Source organism: Papaver somniferum, chromosome 1, assembly GCF_003573695.1.
Source record: "Papaver somniferum cultivar HN1 chromosome 1, ASM357369v1, whole genome shotgun sequence".
Classification (NCBI taxonomy): Eukaryota; Viridiplantae; Streptophyta; class Magnoliopsida; order Ranunculales; family Papaveraceae; genus Papaver; species Papaver somniferum.
In genome coordinates, this window is record NC_039358.1 from 241,285,261 (window position 1) to 241,312,471 (window position 27,211).

General features: G+C 37.6%; 2 protein-coding genes across 2 annotated transcripts; one reads left to right on the forward strand and one right to left on the reverse strand.

The window, feature by feature from the left end:
- Positions 1-2,469: 2,469 nt before the first annotated feature.
- Positions 2,470-5,083, reverse strand: LOC113274600 (zinc finger MYM-type protein 1-like). The gene is made up of 3 exons (XM_026523990.1): positions 4,847-5,083; positions 3,462-4,777; positions 2,470-3,136 (listed from the first exon to the last, which is right to left on the reverse strand). Exons 1-3 carry the CDS (start codon positions 5,081-5,083, stop codon positions 3,124-3,126), a joined length of 1,566 nt encoding a protein of 521 aa, XP_026379775.1. The 3' UTR covers positions 2,470-3,123.
- A 2,192-nt stretch (positions 5,084-7,275) lies between these two features.
- Positions 7,276-8,127, forward strand: LOC113274605 (F-box/kelch-repeat protein At3g23880-like). The gene has a single exon (XM_026524002.1). The coding sequence runs from the start codon at positions 7,276-7,278 to the stop codon at positions 8,125-8,127; it is 852 nt and encodes a 283-aa protein (XP_026379787.1).
- Positions 8,128-27,211: the final 19,084 nt, after the last annotated feature.

The following is a 27,211-nucleotide window of genomic DNA, read 5'->3' on the forward strand; positions in this document are numbered from 1 at the left end:
GGAATGTATCACTGCTTCAACTTTGCTCATTTTCTCATCAGCAAGTTTTAATCCTAATTTGGTATGCAATTAGGCCGGTGAATCTGACACCTTACTTGACTAGTCTTTTCTCAGTTTAGTTGTCTTTTTCTGTTCAAGCAATTTGTAATCTTTTAGTTCTTTACTTCTGTATCCAAATATGTATCCCTCTTATAATTTCAGTTTGGGTAATTATTCTAGTAGTTAGTAGTAATAGTGAGTTGGAGTACCCTAGTTTAATCTAGTAGATCAGTTCGTAACTCCTCTTGTATCTGTATTTTAGTTTTAGTAGCCTTACAATAGCATTACTATCACTATTGGACCTTCTCCTTCAAGAGCTGGGATGGGATTCTACTTCAAGACACAAACAAAGCTAAAGACTCAATTTGAAGTGAAGGATCAAGCTGAAAATCGAAGGAGTAGACATATATCAGTCGGACAGTTCTCTGCAACAACAAGATACGAAGGCATGACTAGCAACTTCAATCAATTGCATCGGACACCTCAACCACCATCTAAGTTACCCTGGGCATTGTCGTGTCCATCAAAAATTCAGCTTTTCTTGTGGAAAGCATTGTCCGAAGGCCTTCTGACCTTCGACTCCGATATCCCCCGCCGATGCAACTCCGATCAGAAGATTGTAACCGATGAATCCAGGGGTATTATATCCCTCCGTGTAATAGTCTTTTAGTGTTTTAATAAATAACATGCTTCAAAAAAAAAAAGTTTTCATCAGAATTATTCTATGTATATGGTCCTGTCGATTTCATCGTCACTTTCTGTTTAGAGAAATTAACTACGTTCCGTGCACAACATAGGCAGAAATCTAGTACAAAGACTATGAATTAAGTGCTATCCCACGCGACTTTGCGGGATGCCTTCCGCTCAAAGAAAAAACATCATTATTAGATGAAAATTAAATTCCATAACCAAAATATGCGTTTTTCATCAATCAAATACTAGAATTTGGTTGCAGTATTTAACCATCTGCTAACTAGTACTACTCCATCAGATACAACATCTCAATGATCTTATTATTATTCACAGCGGAATCTTTTTTTTTACCAGAAAGGTTAAAGTGATGTTTTTCACGTGGGTATATCGCTGGAATATCACTGATTATATAGGCGGCCGAAGGTCGTGAACTTTATTTTTTTTTGGAAAGAACCGGATTTTTCTTTTTCTCTAGACAATCAGATATTTTGTAATTGGATGATTTGCATATAAAGTACTTCAAACGTCCATATAAAAAGTTAGTCTTTCACGTTTCTGCTTTAACCCTATTGATAGCCCCAAGTTTGTTTTCCCTTCAAAACAGGAAGCAACTGATGAGTTTCCACAAACCCTAAAACACAATTTGATAGAAAAAAATTTCAAACAGACCATCTTGATGGAGAATGTTCCCATTGATATCTTAGAGAACATATTCTCTCGCTTGACCTCTGTACACATTCTACAGTGCAAACTGGTATGCAGAACTTGGAGAACGATCGCCGGCAAAAGTAAAGTCGGTCTGCTTTTCAAGTTCAGACGCGGCTATTTAAGTAGGTATTAGATATCATCCTGGCGAATTTAATCTCGAGAAGTACAAATCCGGTGAGATACTAACAGACGTTTTTCGAAACAAAAAACGAAGGTTATGCTTACAAGAACTTGTGTTCAACAACCACATTGTTGGTTAATGCAATGGTTTACTTTGTTTTCTGTCACAAGACTCATCTGCAAACCATACCTCCTTTATTATTTGCAACCCTTTAACAGGTGAATACGTTTGTCTACCAAAAGATAAGGATCTGATATGGTCGAGACCAGAAGATACTGGATTTGGCTACCTTCAGTCTACCAATGAGTATAAGGTTGTTAGAATCGATTTTCATTATCTCTGGAACTGGAAGAAAGTCCAGACAGTCCATGTGTATACACTTGGCAGTCGTGTTGGGTGGAGGGTCAGGAAAGATAAAATCCCTTACGAATTTAGGAGTTCTAGTGTATTTGCTAATGGAGCTATTCTCTGGTTAAACTGCGTCAAGAATAGACCAAGGGAATGTAAGATTGTGGCTTTTGATTTGGAAGATGAGGAGTTTAAATCTGTCCAGTGGCGGAACTAGGATTTGAGACTAGGGGTGGCTTAAAAAAAAAATTCTGCACACACATAAAGAAAAGAGAAAAAATTACCTTCTATTTTCGAGCAATTGAGTCTTGCTTCCACCTGACCTGGCGCAGCGGCTCCTTAACGTAGTTCTGGTTGTTTTCTTGCCTCCTGTGAAACAATTCAATCAAGACAACACGACTAGCAAATGAATTATAATAATTGCATAATCAACATACACGATATTCAAACGATTTACCTGATTAAAATGCTTAGCCTTGTCATTGCGTATGAACTATTAGCCTGCACTTGTTAGTAAGAAGTAACAACGTATAAATATAGCGAGACCATAAAAGACCATGTATCCAAAAAAATGGTTTTCTTTATCATATATATATATTATATCAATTTTTTCAAATATACATGTCAAAATGTTTTACCAAAAAATATCACCAACCCACATTTATATTTTACCAAAGAGTGAATATCATCAACCCATGGCTAGCACTTAAGTTGTACCCTATGATTGTATAAATCGTCAAACTCATCTATGATTGAATCAGTATGGATAGCTCCTGCAATGTCTTGTTCAATGTAGAGCATCATGCAATCCCTAAGAAAATCTTGTTGCATTTTGTTACGAGTAGCTGATTTGACCAATTTCATTATTGAGAAAAATCTTTCTGCAGATGCCGTGGAAACAGGGAGAGTAAGCACAATACGAATCAATTTGTCAATCATAGGGTAAGCTTCTGCCTTCTTGGTTACTACTAGTTGCCGACATAACTCGGAAATAGTTGATAAGTTCTGAAATTGCAAATTGTTAACTACATCATGATCATAATGTTGTAACTCATTTCTCAAAATGTGTACCTCTTGCAGACTGAAATCTAGAGGATAAAACTTCTCAACAAGATTACAAAGACTGTCAACATCGAATGACTTAAAAGAATCCCGAGGATCCAAACATGAGCTAAGAATGAGTAGTTCCATTGTGTCCTCTGGAAACCTATGATCTAACTCTGACAACTGAAAATCAATTGTAGCAGTAAATATATCAATACGATAATGGTGATCTACTGTGATATTATCACGTTGCTGACAAGAACGGCCTGTACCCATCATATAGCGAGCGTCCATATTAGGTGTTTCAACACCATGTGCAACATAAAATTCAGTAACAGTTGTAATAAAATTTTCCCATCTCTCTTCTTTTAATTCTCTAAGTAAGACTTTTGTGTTTGAGACTAGAGCCATTGCATTTACTATGTCTTGTGTTTTCTTTTGAAGACCTTGGCATAATATTTCAGTAATACCCATAATTTTAAACATCAAATGCAAGACAAAGACAAACCTGAATGACCTCATTTCTTCAGAAATACTTTGTGCTTCACCAACTTTAGGAGTCACTTTCGGATCACTTGCGCCAATATGGTCGATAGTTGTGCAGGTTGCTTCGAACTTATCTATCAAACTGCATACGGAACCATAATGGGAACTCCAACGGGTATCAGTAGCACGTGGCAAAGTACCTATTTGGTTTGCCCCTTTCCCTGTCTCAAGTTCACCACTAGATAACCTTTTGGCAATCTCATCTTCTTGAGCAGACTGAAAATCACCAAATCGATGTGAAGATGATGTAACAAGATTGACAATTGATGATAACATAGAATAAAATTTCCAAACTGGACCCAAAGTTTCAGCTGTTTTCACAAGTGCTAGCTGAAGGCGATGTGAAAAACAATGAACATAATATGCATATTTACATTCCTCACGAAACAAGGCTTGTAAGCCATTCCACTGACCACACATATTACTTGCGCCATCATACCCCTGCCCTCGCATGTTTTCAACTTGAAGATCATAATAATTAAGAATTTTTGTTATTCCATTTTTCAGAGTTAAAGCACAAGTATTTTCAACATGTTGAATATCAAAAAACCTTTCTTGAACATAACCATCAATATCCACATACCTTAAAACAATCACCATTTGCTCTTTCTTGGAAGCGTCCCGCGAGTCATCAACAAGGATACAATATTTGGCATTTCCAATTTCCTCGCGAATCTTGCTTCTAACTGTGTTAGATATAATATTTAAGATCTCTTTCTGAATCTTGGGTGAAGTATAAGTGGCATTTCCAGTGGCATTCTCCAAGACGACTGCATTCACATATCTATTAAGTGATGCTGAATACTTGATCAATTCAATAAAATTCCCACGATTCCTTGAACCTTTTGACTCATCGTGACCTCTGAAAGCACATTGTTGACGCGCAAGCCATCTTAAACAGTCAATTGTTGTCTTGAGACGCAACCTATGTCTCGTTACAGCCTCTATTGATTGTTTCTCTACCAAAAGACTTATTCGCTGAGCTGAATTCTTCAAAGCTTCAGAATTTCCTTGGGCAGTAGAGTGTCCAGAATCAACATTTCCAGAGTGTTTTAGAAATGCACATGCTGATCCATTATTAACAGAACACCATCTTTTGAAACCTTCACTAGTGAATGCTGAGTGTTTTGGAGGATCTGATTCAAAAAGAAAACACTGAAAACAATATGCAGCATCTTTAGAAGGTGAATACTCCAACCAAGGATGTTGTGCGAACCAACTAAAATTAAAACCACGGTATTGCTTTCCGAATTTAGAGCGGGGATATTTTAATCTCGGCTAATAAGGTCCCAGCAATAAATATGCTCGCCGAACTTCATCACGCTTGTTAACAGGATGTTGCATTACTGGAATTCGTAACCCCGGATCACGTTCTAATGGAGTAACATTCATCACTTCAGGTCTGTCTTCTTCTATTCCAGTTCTTTGGGTGTGCAATTCTTCGGGTTCAACTGCATCAACAACTACTTCATTGAGTTCAATATTTGGAGCAAGAGCAACACTTTCTGATCTATCTACTCTGGGAATAGGGTTGTAATATTCTTCTAATCTTCCTCGTTTGCTTGGTTTACGATTATTCGGCATCATATATCATCAACCTGTAACAGAAGTTTTCTGTAACACAATAACAAAAGTTGATTCAATCAATATGCATCACTGAAATATAACTCTTATAGGAATACATTTGACAAAACAAATCCAAGCTTGAACCTGCATTCTCACGATACAGATTAGGCATAAAAAAGAAGGAAAAATGATTACAGAGAAAAGGCTTCCTTCAAGCTCCACCAAGAATGACTTTGAGTTGTAGCCGTAGGCCAACACTATTACACGTGTTGGACTGCGTGTTGGGTGTTACCAAAATTGAAGATTGAACCAGTTCTAAAACTTGAGCCAATAACACTGATCAATGCAAATATTGAAATTTAAATTAGTTGTTCAATTGAGCCCAAATTCTCATAAACACCCATACAATTAAGTAATCTCAAAACCCCAAAACAAACATTCCATACAAATCCCCAAATCAGAAAATCCAAAGCATCAACAAAATTAGGTTAAACAAAAATTCAATCAACTACTGATTAAGAATTTAACATCAAAGATTAACCTGAAAACATTCATCTTTTTAATCACACAAAACAAAATTATAATTTACCAACCAAGAAACCCTAGTGAATAATGATAGCAAATTAACAAAAACCCATACACGATTCATGAAATTAAGGGAATAAGTGGATAAAATTTCATCCAATAACCACATAATATAACATCAAATTCCAATTATTCCATCTTCTTACCTAGCCTAGGGTTTTGGCTTTACAGTTTTTCCAATCTCCCTCTTTCAGTCTTTCTCCCGCTGCTCACATAGACACAGAGAATAATGATTTTTTGTTTTTTTTCCCGTGAACTCTTTTTCTTTTTTTTTTCACAAATACCAGGGCTGGCTTGGACTGGACTTACTTAAAATTGGGCTTGACTTTTACTACTAAGTAGGCAAAAAGAATTTGGCTAGGGCTGGCTTGAGCCAGTCCTAGTCCGGGCATGGTTCCGCCACTGAATCTGTCCCATCACCACCGGTGGATTATGATACTGATAGAATATTATCTGAACTGGTGGTTCTGGGAGGGAATTTATGTCTTGCTTGGCATCATACCGTCAGCCATCAAGGCCGCATAGATATATGGGCATTCAATAAAAGGATTAATAATACAGGATCACTGTCTCCCACGGTTGTTGAACAAGACTATTACGACGACACGATGTGGGGTTGGAGTAAGGAGTTTAGTATAGCCTGTGAATGTGGAACGTGGTATCATCCATGTGCAATTACCGAGAGCAATGAAGTTCTTCTTCTAGGGAGCAAAGATGCATCCAGTTTGGAAGCCATATGCATATACCATTATGACTCTAATAATTTAACTTTAAGCAGATCTTCAGATGCCTACTATAACATATATGGTTCGTGCCTTCAAATAATTACTCACATGAACACTTTGGTTTCCTTGAAAGATATAGGAGAACGATAAATATTGATGGGAGCTCCGGGCATCTTATGTAAGTAAGAGTTGAATGTTGGAACCATTGGCGCCATCAATTTTTTAATCAATCGCCTCAATTGGTTTACATATTACCAATCGTATCATTCGCTTGATAATTTAATGAATATGTTTCGTTTATCTTTGAAATTCTTTAGTTTTGATTAAGGTTTTCCTCTTTGAAATTTTTTCTAGTGAATATGTTTCATAAATTTTTTATTTTTCATTTAACTTTTGTCCGCTGGTTATTATGTCAATATTTCCATTAAAGTTTTGTGATAATAGAGGTCCCAGTATATCTTTTTCCCACAATGTTAAGAAGTTTAAACTAGTAAGAACAATTAAGCATCAACCTGAAATTTGGGTGGCCATAAGTAATGCAGTGTAAAACGTTGGGTGAACATCGGCCAAATTTATACTAATAGCTTGGTTCCTCAGATTTTAGAGAATATTGCAAGAGACATGCAATGTTTGATATTCATGTTAAGTTTGGCAGATTCAATTAAACAAATGTGTCACGGACCTAAGACCATCGAAAGATCTTTTACCGGGAACGTTAGAGCCACCCTTTTCAGGTACTTGGTTCCTGTACCTGGCGCACCCTCTGCATGCCGATATACTTGCCGCACCTTTTTATTTCACCTAACTATATAATCCCTTCACAATAGCTAACGACCGAAAACTTTCTTCAAAACCCTAAAACTCAATTTTACCAGGAATCAAATCAATCAAACCATCTTAATGGAGAGTCTTCCCATAGAGATCCCAGAATACATATTCACTCGCTTGCCTCTTGAGTCTACCTTACAATGCAAACGAGTATGCAAAATTTGGAGAACGCTCATTGGTAAAGGTAAAGTCGGTATGCTTTTCTCGTTTGAACGCATTAGCACTTCTAAGCAAAAGAGCCGAAACGAAGTACAACTCTTTTATGGAGATCGTATTTGTTATCATCCGCGCGAAGATAATCTGGAGAAGTACGACTCCGGTGACACACTTACACACGATTTTGACAAGAAAGAGGTAAGCTTAGAAACACTTGTATTGGGTAACACCATTGTTGGTTCTTGCAATGGTTTAATCTGTTTTTGGTCTCCACGTCCCCGTGCATTCGTCATTTGCAATCCTGTAACTGGGGAACACGTTTTTCTTCCAAGAAATAGAGCGCCAGAAGGTGGATTTGGTTACCTTGAATCGAAAAATGAGTATAAAGTTGTTAGTTTCTATTTTGATAGATGTAAACAGAAGAGATATGCCCATGTGTATACTCTTGGCAGTCGGGCTGGGTGGACAATCGTCCAAACTAATTACAACCCTTACATTTTGAATTTTAATAGTTCAGGTATCTTTGCTAATGGAGCTATTCATTGGTTAAACGTCAATAAGAATAGTGTATGGGACTGTAAGATTGTGGCTTTGGATTTGGCAGATGAAAAGTTTAAATTCGTCCCATCGCCACCTTTGGATTATAATACTGCTAGAGTAATCCCTAAACTGGTGTTGTTGGGAAAGAATTTGTGTACTGTTTTTCATCACACCGGCAGCGATCAAGGCATAGATATATGGTCACTCAAGATTCAAGAAAACGATTAATAATACGAGAAAAGGAGTACATTTTCCCACATATTTTGCAAAAGAGTATTACGACTCTACTTGGAGTTGGAACAAGGAGTTTAGTATAGCTTGTGAATGGCCAGGTTGGTACCGTCCGTTCGCCATAACCGAGTGCAATGAAGTTCTTTTATGGCTCAAAGATACAATCGATTAGCAATCCATCTATCGTTATGACCCTAATACTTCAACTCTAAACAAATTTCCAGATGCCTACCGTGATAGTTATGGTTCATGCCTTCAAATAATTCCACACATGAATACACTTGTTTCCTTGAAAGGTTTAAGAGACTGCTTGGATAATGTTGGGATTTTGGGGCATAAGCGTCAGAGAGCTAAAAGGAGGAGCTAAGTTTTTTTTATTTTATATTATAATTTGTCTCATTGGTCTGCATGTTCTCTTGGAATTGCCTTAATTGTCTAGCTAGTAAGTTTATACCAGTTCTCTTCCAAAATTTTCAGTCTCAATTTGATGTTTTTATTTTCAATAAGCTCCAAATGTTTAATCAATCGCTAGAATTGGTCTACAAGTGAGTCTGTTTCAATTATCTATGGAATCTGTTTCAGTTAGTTAGTGAGTCTTTTTCAATTATCTTTGCAAAAAAATTCAGCTTCGATATTGATGTTTACTCCATCATATTCTTTTGTCCACTGCATTTTATGCAATATATTGCCATTAGTTTTACGATAATTGGTACGGTTGATTTTGAATTTGAATTTTACAAACAATTTACATCCTTCTTAGAGAAACCATTAAAGCCATCGATCATCCAAATTTTGTTCCCTAGTCTAACTTTAAACTTCTTAGTCATAGGTATTAATATGCTGTTTGAATCGTTATCCCATGAAAATTTTTTTAGGGCATGATCTGATTGTGAATGTCATCGCAATCACAATGTTATATAGGTAGGTAAATGTCATAGATCACTTGAAGCGTTTTATTGTCGAAAGAGTTAGTCAACTCGTCAAATTGATATCCCGTGATCACCTAGCTTGTTAGAACTTTGTCTAAATTGAAGTGTATTATTGGCAAAAGGCATAGAACGTTTCCACCAAAAAAAAAAAGTTCAATACGAGCTTATCAAAGTCTGAGTAGAACTGTAGAGATATCCTCTTTAAGCTTTTTCTCATCTCCCTTGACTAAAGACTAAAGTTTTATTAGGACTTGAGTTTAACAATCGGCAAGTGCTAGACACACCGACATCACGTCCGGCGAAGAATCCCGATATGGAAATCAACTGTAAAGACCAAGCTTCTCAACATGGATCTGTGACGGGGCATATGTGGGCCCCATTTGTATTCCATGCGGGATTAAAAATCGGGATGTCATCCTCGGTTAACATATCATTTCCGGGGTTACTAAGTTCTTATCATTGAATATTCTGGACGCGTATTGAAGGACGTTATCAAGTTGAAAAATATTCCAAAGACTAGCAAGTTGGGGTATAAAATTTGGACGCTCAGCAACTACATCAAAAGCTGGCCCCCCTTTCAGGGCCGGGCCTGATAGGCAAATATCAACTTTGAAGCCATAATCGAAGAGTGTTATTACAAATCAAATAGAGTGTAAAAGACGAATTATCTAGTTGGCAACTAAATAGTTCTGATTACAACACGTTCAAGAAGCTTATCTTCATTCTGACTCTCATCGAGCACTAAGTTAATAAGATCTCTGACACTCAGTGTGCGGTACCTATCAAGTAATGCTGGAATGAATACATCGACAAAGATCGAAATGCTATGTAGCTCCAGGTTTTATACCCAACAGTTTACATCGCTTACTTGTCAAAATTGTATTGGCTCATTCCTTAAAACAGGCCTCCTATTTCTCCTGACGTGTAGAGTGGGAAGGAAATCAATGATGGATCAGGTAATCCAAACAATGAAAACCCAAGAGAATTAATTCATTGTCTTGTGGTAATTACTAATGCAGTATTGTCAAATTTTATAGTTAATTATTTATTTTTCCACACAGTTATCATCAATTTTTATGGTTGTAATATGGACAAGAAACAATGGGATTCACCCGAAAAATGGAAACCCGAGATATTTTTAAACAGTAAGCATGATCCAAAGGATCTGTACAAGACTATGTCATTTGGAGGAGGAAAGAGAATCTGTCCAGGAGCTTTGCAGGGACTTTTAATTACTTGCACTGCTATTGCTAGATGCACTCAAGAATTCAAGTGGAATTTGGAACTAGGAACAGGGGAAGAAGATATAACTCCAAAGCTCAATCCTTCGCTAGCAATCATAACTCCAAGAGAATAGTGTGTAATTTAGGTACTAAGTTATGATCATTAAACCTATCCTTAAACCTCTCAGATAGGTAAACAATAAGGGGGGGTAAGACCAAAACATGGAGCAAGATCTTGTTCTAGCCCAAGCGGCTAGAGAGCGTGCCCATGAATACAGAACCCACAGTTTAAGCAATTACATAAGTATGTGCATTCGTTGTGTTTTTCCAAGAAGAAACACAAAATCAATAATAATAATAGTTAACAGCTATACAATAGTCATCAGCTATCACTGTGTTACATCACTAATTATATTAGGTAATCAAGTTCGAATATAGTATACCGTCTAGTATTAATAAAGATGGTTCTAATAATAACTTTGCTTGTTGTGCGGCACTTAAGGTGTTCCAAATTGTTGGATTTCATGTGAAGTTGTAAATTTCTCGGTACCTTATTAGCATTTAAGTATACTGCGGGATAATTTAGTCTGAAGTCCACTCTTAATAATGATGGGGTAATGATGACTACATTAATAGTCCAAATAGATGACATCATCAGTATTAGTAATGCATCTCATATTCAAATTCAAATGAAGGCTAGTGCAGAAAAAATATCAACTTAATTAAACTACACTGCTAGTGCATATGAGTTGATTCTTTTTGTCAGTTTCGTTATGTGATTTAGCGACAACATGAGGTATCTACACACATAAAAATATGGTAGGTTCTTGACTTGATGTTGCATTAGTCTAAAATAATGATTTGTGCATTATGTTAATAATTTAGGCAATAACTCAATACAAGTTCATTGACTTCTCAAATGGTTGTGCTTCGGCAAGTATACTTATACTATATATAAGAGTATTCCTTACCAAACAAATTACTCACTCAATAAGAAGAAAAATAGAAATTTTAATAGCTTAAGATATGGAGAGCAATAAGATCATGAGTTTATTTCTTGTGGCGATTATGATCCTTTCGATCCTTTTTGTCCATGCCGGTGCTCAGTTTGATATCCCGTGTACTAATTACGGTGATAATTGTTTCCTCGTACCTAATTGTTGTTCGGGCTCATGCAGCAGTTTGTGGCCATGGGCGACATGTACCTAGTTATTGGTATGAAAGTGATTGGTCGATCGGTACTGTAATTCTTGTGTTCTTAGTTGATTCTTGTGTCATCAATAGGATTAATGAGATTTTATATTGATTAGAGTATTAGAGGGCTAAGTGCAACCCATCTAATACTTGATCGATCAACATCCTCATGATAATTTGATTTCTTTGTAGTTTTATTTTGTATGTGCTTTTTTTCATTTGTGGAATGTGTGTTGAGAGTTTTCTTTTCCCACTAATAAGATTATTGAGATGTTATGTTGCTTAGTGATTAGATAGAGTATTAGATGGTTAAAAATGCAACAATACTAATACTTTATCAATCAATAATACCTTCATGATCTTTAATTTCTTTGTATTTCTTTGATTTTATGATTCTTGAGTGAAAGATGATAATAATTTAAGTAGTGCAGAATGTCGTTATCGAGGGTATAATTCAGTAATTCAAACCTCCTTCACGGTCCATGTTACTGCTTCAGTGATTGGTTGGCACGTCCCATTTACTTGTTCTTCACTGTAGCTTAGGTTTGAGGTCGACCCGGCCCTATAATCAATACTAGTACTACCAGGGAAAAATGCAGGTGATGATTGATGAGCATTGAACACATAATATTAGCGCAACGTGGATGTATTTCGTCGCTTCACTTCTAGCTAGAACGTGTTTCCTTCAAAGTTGGAATTACTAATTCTACTGCAGAGTGCAGACATATATATATACATGGTTCATGATTGCCCATTAAAATTTTATTGCAATAACCATTACGAAGACACTCTTTTTTGTTAGTGTGCACCTATATACCACACCACAACCTCCTTCTTCCCCTCGTCTCATTTACATACCCTTCTTTATTTCTTCATTTTTCATTGTTCTCACGATGACTGCCACCACCACTTCCACCGGAGGGAAACGAGAAGGAGGAGCACATGGCCTTGTGTTCTCGTATCCAGCGCAGGGTCATACGTTATCTGTCCCCGACCTTGTACATCAACTCGGCCTCCGCACAACCAGCAGCACCACCATCATTCCCATCCATCGCTCAAACATTAGTACTACCATTCCCCAAGTCATAATGGCAGTTCTAGTTCTATACCACTAGGTAGGTGTCTAAAAATGCCAAGGATTTACCACCTTCCTATTTCCCACCCATAATGAAGACAATGAGCGAACTACCTATTTCCCAAATAACGTGACCTAAAATTAATAAATAAATAAATAAATAAGAAAATTTGGAAGTGCAAATTTTAAACTAAGGATGCAACAAAGGTAGCAATCAAGGGCTACTAAGACCGGAAATGATGCCAATACGCGAATAGAAACCTCTGAATTTGGAAGTGGTGATGGTGATATTCTTCCCTTATTTCTCCAACCAGTACGGCTACCCAAGGTATATACAATTCTTAAAAATGCCACTCTTGGAAATGTGTTTCCAAAAGTGCCACCCTAACCCCAAATTCACCAAAAGTGTCACTACATGACATTTCTGCCACTGATATTAGAGGATCCTTAATTGTTTAATATTATTTCCAACTTTCAAAACTTAAAGTAAGTGTTTTTCCATGTGGTTTTCAGTGCAAAGGTCCTGATGAAAAGGTCAGGATACTCTACTGGATCCTAACATATTTTTAAAAAATCTTATTTTTTTGAAATGAAAATTTGGAAATCACATTTTTTTAATGGTATTTAAGTGTTTAGGGTCCCTAGACAGGGTCTGGATTCCGGACAGGACCTTTTTGGACCCGCTCTAGTTTTTAATAGCAAAAAATATTAAAATAAGATAATTTTTGTTAATATTTTGTTGTCAAGTTCCAGGACCCTTTAACTGGACCCTATACTGGATTCTTGGATTATTAATAAAATAATCTTGTTAATGGAATTAAATAAGATGTGAAAGGTTTGGACCCTTGGAAGTAGGTCAGGACCTTAGTTTAAGGACCTTTTAACTTGACCACCTAGGCGCCATGTAGATGACAAGTAGAACGAACGAGGTGAGGACCTTTTATTTATAAGTCGGGACCCTACGCTAAAGACCTTTCTCAACTCGACCACGTAGGTGCCATGTAGGTGACAACGGGGATGAACGAAGTGATAACATTTTTACTAGGGTCAAGACCCTCTAAGTCGGGACCCTACCGTTTGACGGGACCCTAACGCTTCACCTTCCTTACACCCCCGTTACACCCCTCTTTTCCTTACATAATCCACCCAAGTTCATTCTTCTTTTTTAGCGGTTCATCTTCTTCTTCTTCCTTCTTTCATCTTTTTTTTCTTTTTCATGGCAGCTGCTACACGATGAAAGCAAATCATCCAACTGAGATAGAGAAGGAAGGATCTATAGGTGAGCTTAACTCTTAGATCTTTCAAATTCGATATTAAATTTGGGTTAATTTCAATTTCAAACTCAAAGTTAGGGTTCTTAAATATGTATTGGGGATTCGAATCCATGTTTATTTATATAGTTTACAGTGAAATGAGGTATGGGTTATCTTTAATTTTGTGGTTTGGTTACTTAATTTATGTAGGGTTCATGATACAGGATGATCTTATAACTGATAGTATGTTATGTTTTGTCAAATGCAGTTTCTAATTTGTCGTCGCCATAATGATAAGCAAAGTTGTTTTCATCCACTACGATGGAGAATAAGCGCACAAAGAAGGTAATGATAACTACAAAGGTATGACACATCTTGCAGGGGTACCTGATAAGTACACTTTTGAGGATGTGGAGAAGGCAGCAATGGATGTTCTAGGTTTCTTGCACCAACCTTGTTTTGATGTGTATGGCCTCATAGATGTCCCGGAAACCGCATTCAAGCAAAGGATTAACATTAGTGGCAAATGTATTTTCATTGTGTTATCTTTGTGCTTTCTCTTTGTGTTTCCGGTTTAAATTTCGACTAGTCACATTATGAGTGCCAAATATTGTATATATTTATCCCTTTTTGTTGGCATTTAACTCATCTTTTGTGCATTAATTCTACATTTTATCCCATATTCTGTATTTTCATTGTTTTCAAGAATAAATATTTTTCTTACTTAATTTTGCATTTTTAGGTAATAAATAAAGTCTGGATGACTTGCGGAGCAAAAAGAGCAGAAAAGTAGTGAAAAGCCGGGAGAAATCACGCAAGGAAGCCGCGAAGAATGGTGCGCACAACCTCATTTTCTACACACAAAAACGCCTCCGTTCTCAGCCATCAGATCAGTTCTCAGAAGCATCCGACGGTCGCTCCTTCATAGAGCATCAAAATCTGAAGTCGCTGCCAAGCACCACAGCGCTGAAATTCCAAGCCTTCAGATTAGATGGTAGTTGAATCCAACGGTTGCTCCCTTGCTGTTCATCAAAGTTTGATATCTCCGCCTTACACTACAGCACCTAACCTAATCTAGCACCGTTCGTTTCGTTGTATCACTTCATCCGACGGTCGCTCCTCGCTTGCCTCCGCATCACCGTCCGATCTACCTACCAGCTCCACATCTCACGGCTTAGTCTCGCTGAACATCAAAAATCGATGAAGCCGCCACACACTGGAGCACCAAACCCTATACCAGCTACCCAAACACACCCTTCTTCCCAAAACAGTCGAGCTCACCTTCACCACCATACCCTGTTTGCAGAGCCTTCCCCTTCCACCTGCTCCACCAACTCGCTTCCACCACCACCAACTCCACACAAGCCCTCAAATCTCTTCCATACGTAAACCCATCACTACCCTACCCCTCTATCAACTTATTTCATCATTTCTCAACCCTTTTTCTCTGAAACCCTAGGATTAAGGGATGATGAAATAAGTTAGGTTAGAGAAGCAATTGGAGGCATGGAGAGGTAGAGGAGTACAAATGGAAGCATGGGTCGAGAAGAATTGGGAGTTATCACATCAAATTAGGTAAAATATCTAACCCTAATTTTGACTGATTTGGGGGGAAATTGTAGAACCCTAATTGAGTGTTGTGGACTATAAATTGAGGGTTGTGGGTGTGTTGTAAGGTTATGCCTGGGCTAGCCAGAGCTTCACCCAAGGGGCCTGGAATAGCCAGTGCTTCCAAGTTCTTTTCAGTTCATGTTTTGAAGTCAGTTAATTTCAATTTCAAATGTTAATTATGTTTATCATGTTTTAATTTCATGTGCTAGGGTTTAGATGAAACTCTTGATTTTATGTTAAGATAGTTAGTAATTTGTCATTGTTCTTGTAGTGCTACAAATGAGTTAGGACTGCTAGTAGACATTTGAACAAGCAAACCTGTGATCAGCTGTGCTGTAGAAAGAAAGCTGATGCTAGGGGTAAGTAAGTGATAATGGTTAAAAATTCAGTACATTAGAAGGATTGAGCCCAAATGCCTTAGAGTTGATAGATTAAGTGGTTGTGCAAGCAAACCTGTGATCAGCTGTGCTGTAGAAAGACAGCTGATGCTAGGGGTATGCTAGTAAAATTAGTTGATAAATCATCCATTACAATCTGCCCTGAGATGAAACAAGAACATGATTGATTAGGATCTGCCTTAGTTTAGGATCAAGAAGTAGATTCAAATACCCTAGTACCTTCATTCTTTACTTCACTGCCTTTGGCTCATTGCCATTGTAACTGTCACTATCTCACTGCCGCTTAGTTACTTGTTTAGATAACTTTAGCTTAGAAAACAACAATAGCTCCCTCCAAGTCCCTGTGGACAAACCTTTTCTTCCCATCACTAGCTACAACTGATCCTGTGCACTTGCAGGTCAATTTGTAGGTTCTTTCAAAACCCCATCAAGTTTTTGGCGCCGCTGCCGGGGACTCGGTTAGCGGCGCTGTTGTTGTTTTTTTGAATTTTGATTTTTTTTTGTGTTCTACCTTTGTTTGCTGTTCTCTGCATTTGTTTGCTGGTGCAGGTCTTGTTGCTGGCTATCCTTTGCTAGCTAGCTAGCTAACTGTTGACTGTTGCTGCTAGACCTTTCTTAACCTTGGTGCTGAGCTTGCCAAGCTGCTGGGTTGTAAGAACTTGTCCCTTGTTGCTGCTGCCCTGCCTGCAAGCCCTGAACTGAACCACCTGTTGCTGCTGGTGCTCTTGTGCTGCTGTGGTGCTCCTGCTGGTGCCAGGCCAAGAATCCTGTGAGCTGCTGCACCTGTTGCTGAACCAAAGCTGCTGCACCTGGTGCCAGGCCAACTGACCCTGTGCACTTGCAGCTTTGCTGAACCAAAGCTGCAGCCTGAAACCCAAAGCCTGCTGCTGGCCTGTTGTTGTTTGAACCTGAACTGGTGATCCTGCTGCCACTGAAGCTGCTGCAGCTGGTGTAGAATAAAGCCCAACTGGGCTGTAAGCTGCAGAAGGTGAAGAAAGTGAACCAAAGCCCAACTGGGCCTCAGAAAAGCCAAAGCTTAGGATGATCCAAAGCCCAACTGGGCTTTTGCAACCTAACTGAGCAGCTGGGCTGCGCTTAAGCAAGTAAGCCTAAACCCATTAAGAGAACCCAACCTGTGGGCTTCCATTTTTAATTTGTGGGCTTGTAATAATTTTTGTTTTTCTTTATTTTTTTTATTTCGGGCTTGTAATAATTTTTCTTTTTCTTCTTTTTCTTTCTTTTATGGGTTTGTAATTATTATTGTTGTTTTTATTTTCTTTTATGGGTTGTGCTAATTTATGATAGGATAATTTTAAAAAACAATTTTAAAAAAAAAAAAAAAAATATTTTACTTGCTCCCAGATTTTAAAACCAAATTTTATTTTGCTTCCACATTAACAACCAAATTTTTCTTCTTCCTCCTTATCCCGACAAAACCAAAATTCTCCCATAAAAACCAAAAAAAGTTTTCCAAAATCTTTCCCTAAAAACCAAAATTTTTCTTTTTCCCATCAAAACCAAATGTCTCCCGCCAAAACCAAATTTTTCCCAACAAAACCAAATTTTTCCAAAAAGTCCAATCCCTTAAAAACCAAATTTTGAGCTTTGTAAACTCTTTACTTAGCCTTTGAGCCCAGTCATGTCTAGATCTTGGTCTACAGTTGGGGAATACAACAAATCCCTTAGAGAACTTGTGTGTGGACAAACTTCACGTTATGAACCTCCCACAGACCATGATGTCAATAGTTATAGGAATTATTATGGACATTTTCAAAGTCCCGAGCCTCAATACATGAACCCTAATGACTATTCACACATGCAACATTCGCCACAACGTGAAAATGAACATTTTGCTAATGCCTCACTCACACAATCATCTCTTGTGGATCAATTAGAAGCTCGAATCGCAGCTTTAGAAATGCAATCACATGAGGAGTCTGTCACATCTAATTTCCTTAGGCAACCTAAAATCTATGCATGTCCCGCATGTGGTAGTTTAGACCACCCTGTTGAGAATTGTCATATTTTGCATAATTTTAAGCAATCTAGAGAAAATCCAAGGTATGAAATGCCCATAAATTGTGAGAATGGTAGTCATTGGGAACATAATCAATCCTTTGAGGGTTGCGATCAATCTTTTATAAACCCTAATGACCATGCACACATGTACCAATCACCACAATTTGAACATGAAGAATTTTGTACTCCCATGAATTTAGACTCCACCACAGAAGCTTTCAGACTCAGTGAGCAAAACTTCGATAGATCTACATCACGAATTCAGGCATATTTAGATCAGATTTTGCTTCACCTACAAAAGGAGGAAATTCATGAGGAAATGTATGTTGTCCCTAATGAAGTGTCTAGTCCCATTCATGTAAATGATGTTGAATATGAACCTAATTTAGAGGAACATGAATCAACTAACGACACCACCACTTTTAATGAGGACCAATATGCATGCTACCATGATGATGATTATGATGATATGTTAGAAGAACATGAAAATATTGTGGAACCTGTTGGTTCAATAACATATGGCTTCTCGCCCTCAACCTTCATGAATGTTGTTCTTTCTAATACTCATTGTAATTCATATGATTTTGATATTGACATGGGATTCGTACAATTATTCTGTGAAGATGAGCACGACATAGGAATAGTTGAATCTTCTGTAGACACTAATGTTATTATGCATGAAAATATAAGTGATGTGTCAGATTCTCTACCTAGGTCACATTGTGATATTTCTCCTGATTTGCCGATGCATGAGAATGAATTTGTTGATGATGTTGATGATTCTGAGTGTGAACTTTCTAAACTGATTGATGATTGTGAGCATGATGTGACATGTGTAGATGATTTAGGAGATTTTGATTTGATTAATAATGACGCACCTATTCTCCTACATGAGTCACAATCTGTTGGCCTTCCACCCAACCTAGATTTGGTTTGTACCAATATTGTAAAACCAATTTTTCTGAAAATTCCTAATCTAGGTTTGGAACTGTGTGCTTCCCAAGTCCTCTTGGACTATTTTGCTTCTAAGTATAATACATTTGAGGAACCACAGTTGGAATTAGCATGTTTGCCCGTCCCTAGCACAGTTCACTTTGAGCTAGACCTTGTACATGATGAACCCCCAAAACTGCGAGATTTTGTTTCCAAAATTTTATCCGTTGAAAAATCCAGGTTTGGGGGTAGCTCATTTTGTTCACAGCTTCACTTGCATGCCTACCATATTTTTATTGTGTGAAGCTGTTGAAACCTTTACACTTTGTCTTTTGGGTTGATCCTCAACTCTTTAGATTTTGTGTATGGTGAATTTTTTGTATATAATCAGTAGATAAATTTTAAAAACTTTTTTTCCTTTTGTATATATTTTGCTAATCCAATATGATCTCGGCTGAAATATGTTGGATTTTTTCCTTGAATAACGGAGTTTTAATTCTGCTTTCGCCGAAATCGGGTATCTCTCTCCTTTTACTCTACTCAGCATGTCCCTTTCCATATGTTGCATTTTAATTCTTTCCATATTTTGAAACATTGAGGACAATGTTAGTTTAGGTTTGGGGGTATAGAGTAGATACCATGATAATTTCCATAATTGAAAACGAACTCCTTCTTCTTTTTGAAAAAATTGAAAAATTCCAAAAAAAAAAAAAAAAAAAAAAAAAAAAAAAAAAAAAAAAATGAAAAATCATAAAAAATGGAGCTCATTTACCTTGAAATGTTGACTCTTGTGCAAATATGTATTATTAGGAGTCTTAGTCTAGATATTTAGGCACCCTGATTCTAGCACAATTCACATAGTGATAAGAAATTTGCACGCGCACGATCTACCAATACATGTATGGCCTCGATCTTCAAGGTGTTTGATAGGAAGTTACGATTGCCAATCACTTTAGAATACTGAACGAAACTTGACTAGCTTGTTCTTTGGTTGGTTGGGATAGAAGGTGGAGGTTACATTAAGAAAGACAACCATCGAATTTAACTGGGTGCATCAAAAAGGGCTACCTCTTGCAAAGTGTCATGTAATCTTTTGTTTCTTTTTGTTATGTATCAAAAGTGTTTCCTTGTGAAAAAAAAAAAAGAAAAAAAAAAAAATATATCAGAAAAATACAAAAAAATCAAGTATTTATCAATTCCATCATCTCTTGTTCCAAAAATAAAAGAGAGTAGTCAATGTAAATAAGAGTCATGTAAATAGTCATTTTGTTGTTTTTTGTAATAAGCAAGGAGGGTGTATGCATTGATGTACAACGCGAGTAATTGTGAAATACCTCCAACTCATTCACAATTCTCGTAAAGTCCGGACAGCTAGCTAGATTTCGACCTCAGTTCTTAGCCTGAGAAACTATCTCTTGGTGATTAGTAGTCATAACTTCAAATCTTTCTTTACACATGTGTAGATACACTTTACACTCTTATCACATGTCTTTTTTTGTTATCAGTGCTAGGATTGTGCCTTCGATAGCTAGATTGACATCTCCATTTTGCTGTGAGCTTAAACTGTTTTGCACATGTCACATTTGATGGAATATGAGCTTATATTTTGACCTAGAACTTTGTAGGTACGTTCTAAGCAAACCTTCACGAGACTTAACTCGTCCACTAGGGACACTTAGTGGTTTAAAAGGCTTAGTGCATACGCTAAATGCATTCGAGAGACCAGCGACAGTGGTATAGTTAGGATTTCCTTAGTTTTGTTTTACTTGAGGACAAGTAAAATTCAGGTTTGGGGGTATTTGATGAGTGCCAAATATTGTATATATTTATCCCTTTTTGTTGGCATTTAACTCATCTTTTGTGCATTAATTCTACATTTTATCCCATATTCTGTATTTTCATTGTTTTCAAGAATAAATATTTTTCTTACTTAATTTTGCATTTTTAGGTAATAAATAAAGTCTGGATGACTTGCGGAGCAAAAAGAGCAGAAAAGTAGTGAAAAGCCGGGAGAAATCACGCAAGGAAGCCGCGAAGAATGGTGCGCACAACCTCATTTTCTACACACAAAAACGCCTCCGTTCTCAGCCATCAGATCAGTTCTCAGAAGCATCCGACGGTCGCTCCTTCATAGAGCATCAAAATCTGAAGTCGCTGCCAAGCACCACAGCGCTGAAATTCCAAGCCTTCAGATTAGATGGTAGTTGAATCCAACGGTTGCTCCTTGCTGTTCATAAAGTTTGTATCTCCGCCTTACACTACAGCACCTAACCTAATCTAGCACCGTTCGTTTCGTTGTATCACTTCATCCGACGGTCGCTCCTCGCTTGCCTCCGCATCACCGTCCGATCTACCTACCAGCTCCACATCTCACGGCTTAGTCTCGCTGAACATCAAAAATCGATGAAGCCGCCACACACTGGAGCACCAAACCCTATACCAGCTACCCAAACACACCCTTCTTCCCAAAACAGTCGAGCTCACCTTCACCACCATACCCTGTTTGCAGAGCCTTCCCCTTCCACCTGCTCCACCAACTCGCTCCACCACCACCAACTCCACACAAGCCCTCAAATCTCTTCCATACGTAAACCCATCACTACCCTACCCCTCTATCAACTTATTTCATCATTTCTCAACCCTTTTTCTCTGAAACCCTAGGATTAAGGGATGATGAAATAAGTTAGGTTAGAGAAGCAATTGGAGGCATGGAGAGGTAGAGGAGTACAAATGGAAGCATGGGTCGAGAAGAATTGGGAGTTATCACATCAAATTAGGTAAAATATCTAACCCTAATTTTGACTGATTTGGGGGGAAATTGTAGAACCCTAATTGAGTGTTGTGGACTATAAATTGAGGGTTGTGGGTGTGTTGTAAGGTTATGCCTGGGTAGCCAGAGCTTCACCCAAGGGGCCTGGAATAGCCAGTGCTTCCAAGTTCTTTTCAGTTCATGTTTTGAAGTCAGTTAATTTCAATTTCAAATGTTAATTATGTTTATCATGTTTTAATTTCATGTGCTAGGGTTTAGATGAAACTCTTGATTTTATGTTAAGATAGTTAGTAATTTGTCATTGTTCTTGTAGTGCTACAAATGAGTTAGGACTGCTAGTAGATTTGAACAAGCAAACCTGTGATCAGCTGTGCTGTAGAAAGAAGCTGATGCTAGGGGTAAGTAAGTGATAATGGTTAAAAATTCAGTACATTAGAAGGATTGAGCCCAAATGCCTTAGAGTTGATAGATTAAGTGGTTGTGCAAGCAAACCTGTGATCAGCTGTGCTGTAGAAAGACAGCTGATGCTAGGGGTATGCTAGTAAAATTAGTTGATAAATCATCCATTACAATCTCCCTGAGATGAAACAAGAACATGATTGATTAGGATCTGCCTTAGTTTAGGATCAAGAAGTAGATTCAAATACCCTAGTACCTTCATTCTTTACTTCACTGCCTTTGGCTCATTGCCATTGTAACTGTCACTATCTCACTGCCTTAGTTACGTTTAGATAACTTTAGCTTAGAAAAAACAATAGCTCCCTCCAAGTCCTGTGGACAAACCTTTTCTTCCCATCACTAGCTACAACTGATCCTGTGCACTTGCAGGTCAATTTGTAGGTTCTTTCAAAACCCCATCAAGTTTTTGGCGCCGCTGCCGGGGACTCGGTTAGCGGCGCTGTTGTTGTTTTTTTGAATTTTGATTTTTTTTTGTGTTCTACCTTTGTTTGCTGTTCTCTGCATTTGTTTGCTGGTGCAGGTCTTGTTGCTGGCTATCCTTTGCTAGCTAGCTAGCTAACTGTTGCCTGTTGCTGCTAGACCTTTCTTAACCTTGGTGCTGAGCTTGCCAAGCTGCTGGGTTGTAAGAACTTGACCCTTGTTGCTGCTGCCCTGCCTGCAAGCCCTGAACTGAACCACCTGCTGCTGCTGGTGCTCTTGTGCTGCTGTGGTGCTCCTGCTGGTGCCAGGCCAAGAATCCTGTGAGCTGCTGCACCTGTTGCTGAACCAAAGCTGTTGCACCTGGTGCCAGGCCAACTGACCCTGTGCACTTGCAGCTTTGCTGAACCAAAGCTGCAGCCTGAAACCCAAAGCCTGCTGCTGGCCTGTTGTTGTTTGAACCTGAACTGGTGATCCTGCTGCCCTGAAGCTGCTGCAGCTGGTGTAGAATAAAGCCCAACTGGGGTAAGCTGCAGAAGGTGAAGAAAGTGAACCAAAGCCCAACTGGGCCTCAGAAAAGCCAAAGCTTAGGATGATCCAAAGCCCAACTGGGCTTTTGCAACCTAACTGAGCAGCTGGGCTGCGCTTAAGCAAGTAAGCCTAAACCCATTAAGAGAACCCAACCTGTGGGCTTCCATTTTTAATTTGTGGGCTTGTAATAATTTTTGTTTTTCTTTATTTTTTTTATTTCGGGCTTGTAATAATTTTTCTTTTTCTTCTTTTTCTTTCTTTTATGGGTTTGTAATTATTATTGTTGTTTTTATTTTCTTTTATGGGTTGTGCTAATTTATGATAGGATAATTTTAAAAAACAATTTAAAAAAAAAAAAAAAAATATTTTACTTGCTCCCAGATTTTAAAACCAAATTTTATTTTGCTCCCACATTAACAACCAAATTTTTCTTCTTCCTCCTTATCCCGACAAAACCAAAATTCTCCCATAAAAACCAAAAAAAGTTTTCCAAAATCTTTCCCTAAAAACCAAAATTTTTCTTTTTCCCATCAAAACCAAATGTCTCCCGCCAAAACCAAATTTTTCCCAACAAAACCAAATTTTTCCAAAAAGTCCAATCCCTTAAAAACCAAATTTTGAGCTTTGTAAACTCTTTACTTAGCCTTTGAGCCCAGTCATGTCTAGATCTTGGTCTACAGTTGGGGAATACAACAAATCCCTTAGAGAACTTGCGTGTGGACAAACTTCACGTTATGAACCTCCCACAGACCATGATATCAATAGTTATAGGAATTATTATGGACATTTTCAAAGTCTCGAGCCTCAATACATGAACCCTAATGACTATTCACACATGCAACATTCGCCACAACGTGAAAATGAACATTTTGCTAATGCCTCACTCACACAATCATCTCTTGTGGATCAATTAGAAGCTCGAATCGCAGCTTTAGAAATGCAATCACATGAGGAGTCTGTCACATCTAATTTCCTTAGGCAACCTAAAATCTATGCATGTCCCGCATGTGGTAGTTTAGACCACCCTGTTGAGAATTGTCATATTTTGCATAATTTTAAGCAATCTAGAGAAAATCCAAGGTATGAAATGCCCATAAATTGTGAGAATGGTAGTCATTGGGAACATAATCAATCCTTTGAGGGTTGCGATCAATCTTTTATAAACCCTAATGACCATGCACACATGTACCAATCACCACAATTTGAACATGAAGAATTTTGTACTCCCATGAATTTAGACTCCACCACAGAAGCTTTCAGACTCAGTGAGCAAAACTTCGATAGATCTACATCACGAATTCAGGCATATTTAGATCAGATTTTGCTTCACCTACAAAAGGAGGAAATTCATGAGGAAATGTATGTTGTCCCTAATGAAGTGTCTAGTCCCATTCATGTAAATGATGTTGAATATGAACCTAATTTAGAGGAACATGAATCAACTAACGACACCACCACTTTTAATGAGGACCAATATGCATGCTACCATGATGATGATTATGATGATATGTTAGAAGAACATGAAAATATTGTGGAACCTGTTGGTTCAATAACATATGGCTTCTCGCCCTCAACCTTCATGAATGTTGTTTCTTTCTAATACTCATTGTAATTCATATGATTTTGATATTGACATGGGATTCGTACAATTATTCTGTGAAGATGAGCATGACATAGGAATAGTTGAATCTTCTGTAGACACTAATGTTATTATGCATGAAAATGAGAATGAATTTGTTGATGATGTTGATGATTCTGAGTGTGAACTTTCTAAACTGATTGATGATTGTGAGCATGATGTGACATGTGTAGATGATTTAGGAGATTTTGATTTGATTAATAATGACGCACCTATTCTCCTACATGAGTCACAATCTGTTGGCCTTCCACCCAACCTAGATTTGGTTTGTACCAATATTGTAAAACCAATTTTTCTGAAAATTCCTAATCTAGGTTTGGAACTGTGTGCTTCCCAAGTCCTCTTGGACTATTTTGCTTCTAAGTATAATACATTTGAGGAACCACAGTTGGAATTAGCATGTTTGCCCGTCCCTAGCACAGTTCACTTTGAGCTAGACCTTGTACATGATGAACCCCCAAAACTGCGAGATTTTGTTTCCAAAATTTTATCCGTTGAAAAATCCAGGTTTGGGGGTAGCTCATTTTGCTTCACAGCTTCACTTGCATGCCTACCATATTTTTATTGTGTGAAGCTGTTGAAACCTTTACACTTTGTCTTTTGGGTTGATCCTCAACTCTTTAGACTTTTGGTGTATGGTGAATTTTTTGTATATAATCAAGTAGATAAATTTTAAAAACTTTTTTTCCTTTTGTATATATTTTGCTAATCCAATATGATCTCGGCTGAAATATGTTGGATTTTTTCCTTGAATAACGGAGTTTTAATTCTGCTTTCGCCGAAATCGGGTAGTCTCTCTCCTTTTACTCTACTCAGCATGTCCCTTTCCATATGTTGCATTTTAATTCTTTCCATATTTTGAAACATTGAGGACAATGCTTAGTTTAGGTTTGGGGGTATAGAGTAGATACCATGATAATTTTCCATAATTGAAAACGAACTCCTTCTTCTTTTTGAAAAAATTGAAAAATTCCAAAAAAAAAAAAAAAAAAAAAAAAAAAAAAAAAAAAAAAAAAAAATGAAAAATCATAAAAAATGGAGCTCATTTACCTTGAAATGTTGACTCTTGTGCAAATATGTATTATTATTAGGAGTCTTAGTCTAGATATTTAGGCACCCTGATTCTAGCACAATTCACATAGTGATAAGAAATTTGCACGCGCACGATCTACCAATACATGTATGGCCTCGATCTTCAAGGTGTTTGATAGGAAGTTACGATTGCCAATCACTTTAGAATACTGAACGAAACTTGACTAGCTTGTTCTTTGGTTGGTTGGGATAGAAGGTGGAGGTTACATTAAGAAAGACAACCATCGAATTTAACTGGGTGCATCAAAAAGGGCTACCTCTTGCAAAGTGTCATGTAATCTTTTGTTTCTTTTTGTTATGTATCAAAAGTGTTTCCTTGTGAAAAAAAAAAAAAGAAGAAAAAAAAATATATCAGAAAAATACAAAAAAATCAAGTATTTATCAATTCCATCATCTCTTGTTCCAAAAATAAAAGAAGTAGTCAATGTAAATAAGAGTCATGTAAATAGTCATTTTGTTGTTTTTTGTAATAAGCAAGGAGGGTGTATGACATTGATGTACAACGCGAGTAATTGTGAAATACCTCCAACTCATTCACAATTCTCGTAAAGTCCGGACAGCTAGCTAGATTTCGACCTCAGTTCTTAGCCTGAGAAACTATCTCTTGGTGATTAGTAGTCATAACTTCAAATCTTTCTTTACACATGTGTAGATACACTTTACACTCTTATCACATGTCTTTTTTTGTTATCAGTGCTAGGATTGTGCCTTCGATAGCTAGATTGACATCTCCATTTTGCTGTGAGCTTAACTGACTTGCACATGTCACATTTGATGGAATATGAGCTTATATTTTGTCCTTAGGTTTTGTAGGCACACCTCTGGTAAACCTTCACGAGACTTCAACTCGTCCACTAGGGACACTTAGTGGTTTAAAAGGCTTAGTGCATACGCTAAATGCATTCGAGAGACCAGCGACAGTGGTATAGTTAGGATTTCCTTAGTTTTGTTTTACTTGAGGACAAGTAAAATTCAGGTTTGGGGGTATTTGATGAGTGCCAAATATTGTATATATTTATCCCTTTTTGTTGGCATTTAACTCATCTTTTGTGCATTAATTCTACATTTTATCCCATATTCTGTATTTTCATTGTTTTCAAGAATAAATATTTTTCTTACTTAATTTTGCATTTTTAGGTAATAAATAAAGTCTGGATGACTTGCGGAGCAAAAAGAGCAGAAAAGTAGTGAAAAGCCGGGAGAAATCACGCAAGGAAGCCGCGAAGAATGGTGCGCACAACCTCATTTTCTACACACAAAAACGCCTCCGTTCTCAGCCATCAGATCAGTTCTCAGAAGCATCCGACGGTCGCTCCTTCATAGAGCATCAAAATCTGAAGTCGCTGCCAAGCACCACAGCGCTGAAATTCCAAGCCTTCAGATTAGATGGTAGTTGAATCCAACGGTTGCTACCTTGCTGTTCATCAAAGTTTGATATCTCCGCCTTACACTACAGCACCTAACCTAATCTAGCACCGTTCGTTTCGTTGTATCACTTCATCCGACGGTCGCTCCTCGCTTGCCTCCGCATCACCGTC

Coding starts and splice junctions, on each gene's coding strand:
- LOC113274600 (XM_026523990.1), bottom strand. CDS start 5,083: ATGCCGAATAATCGTAAACCAAGCAAACGAGGAAGATTAGAAGAATAT. Junction 4,778..4,846: donor ATCCGGGGTTACGAATTCCA/GTAATGCAACAT, acceptor GGACCTTATTAG/CCGAGATTAAAATATCCCCG.
- LOC113274605 (XM_026524002.1), top strand. CDS start 7,276: ATGGAGAGTCTTCCCATAGAGATCCCAGAATACATATTCACTCGCTTG.